At 34.1% G+C, this 1,573-nt stretch overlaps 1 protein-coding gene across 1 annotated transcript in view; it reads left to right on the top strand.

Annotated features, from left to right (window-relative positions):
- LOC104490324 (importin subunit alpha-5) overlaps positions 1-1,573 on the top strand; it is an 18,871-nt gene that overhangs the window by 4,178 nt on the left and 13,120 nt on the right. The window contains exon 4 of the mRNA XM_010132594.1: positions 46-140. Within this exon, the coding sequence (XP_010130896.1) occupies positions 46-140 (95 nt within the window). The remainder of the gene's footprint in view (positions 1-45; positions 141-1,573) is intronic.

Below are 1,573 nucleotides of genomic sequence, written 5' to 3'. Positions count from 1 at the left end.
TACAAAGAAATTAATGTGTCTAACTTTGTTTTTTGTTTTAAATAGAACCAAATCCCCCAATAGATGAAGTCATAAGCACACCAGGAGTGGTGGCCAGGTTTGTGGAGTTCCTCAAACGAAAAGAAAACTGTACATTACAGGTATACAAATATAAATCTGTCTTCCTATATTATGAAGGCATTTGGTGATACAAATTAGTAGGAAAAAATACCTGTGATTTGTTTAATAATCTATACTTCTCTTCGCTAGGTGAAAAAAGCTATTTTACCTTCAGAGTTTCTAGGAAGATCTCTGGGAACAAGGGAGAGAGAGAGAGAAAGTCAGTGAGTTGCATTGTGCGATTGCTAGGATGGGGCCTTTACATTTTGTCATGTAGCAAAATCAGAGTTTGAAATTTGGACCTCAACAGATGAAAAGCTATTAAACTAAACTTTAGTGTTTGTCTTTTTTTGTACTAATTGAAGGCAGTTTTAAATCTTTAGAATTACAAGTTAAATTTTTTATGAAGTCGAAGTCTAGAATTAGAATTACAATCCATTAGGATAAACAAAGAAACCTTGAAACGTACTTGCTTTGTTTTGAAAAACTAAAATGTATTTCTGCAATGCTGGTTAATTTGTCTTGGACGTGTTTTTTGTAGTTTTGACTTCTTTCCAGCTGTCCTTTTTTTTTTTTGCCCAGAGTTCTTTCTTCTGGGCTAGTAGAAAATGAAAGAAAACAAATCATCCAGTAAAAGAAAAAAATGTTAACAGCTAGCCATTAAATACAATATATAGGTTAGAATCGGTGTTATTTCAAAATGCAAAAGGCAACACGTGTTAAATGCATGTGATGTCTGAATTTTGGTGAGTGGAGATATGCGAAAAAATTTATACTTTTTGTCTTCTACATTAAAGAAAATTATAGAAATTACTTTTCAAATTGATATCTACAGAATTTCAAAGGTCTGTTAGCTGCCTTTGAGCAGTCTGTAACTAAGAATATGTGTGAGCTTTAAGCCAGTTGGTTTGCCACTCCGGTGGGAAGTTTGTAAGCGATCTGAAATTTAAAAAATTGAATGTCCCTTAAAGGATTCTAAAACAGACAGATAAAGGGAAACAAACTCCCAATAATGAAGGACATATTTGAATAGGAAGGGAAAATAAGAGTAGGGGACACTTCATCAAATGCAGATACATCTCTAGTTTAGAAAACTTCAAAAGCAATGGTAGACCGATTCAAATTCTCATGGCCTTACTGGTGTAACATGTATTGGTTTTTACACAGAAAGAACAAAAATCAATCAAAGCTGAAACTTCCAAGCTTGTCCTAAAGAGTTTGTTACAAAGTATTGAAAATATAAACATGAGTATATTGCTCTTGATATTCCGTTCCAACTCATTATTTTCCTTCATGTTGCCAAATCTGTCTGTCTGCTTGGCAGTTCAGGGTCGGAAGATAGAACTTTTGGCTGTGATCAGTTAGGAATTTCCTCTTGACCTCATTTTTTTTAGTATTTGGGTTTTGCTCTGTCAGTGTTTCCGAAAGTGTTCCTTGGCACAAGCATAGATTTTGGGCTTGTCGTTGTAGGCAT

This window comes from Buceros rhinoceros, unplaced genomic scaffold (genome assembly GCF_000710305.1).
Source record: "Buceros rhinoceros silvestris isolate BGI_N320 unplaced genomic scaffold, ASM71030v1 scaffold28153, whole genome shotgun sequence".
Taxonomy (NCBI): Eukaryota; Metazoa; Chordata; class Aves; order Bucerotiformes; family Bucerotidae; genus Buceros; species Buceros rhinoceros.
This window is presented reverse-complemented; position numbering and strand designations above follow the sequence as displayed.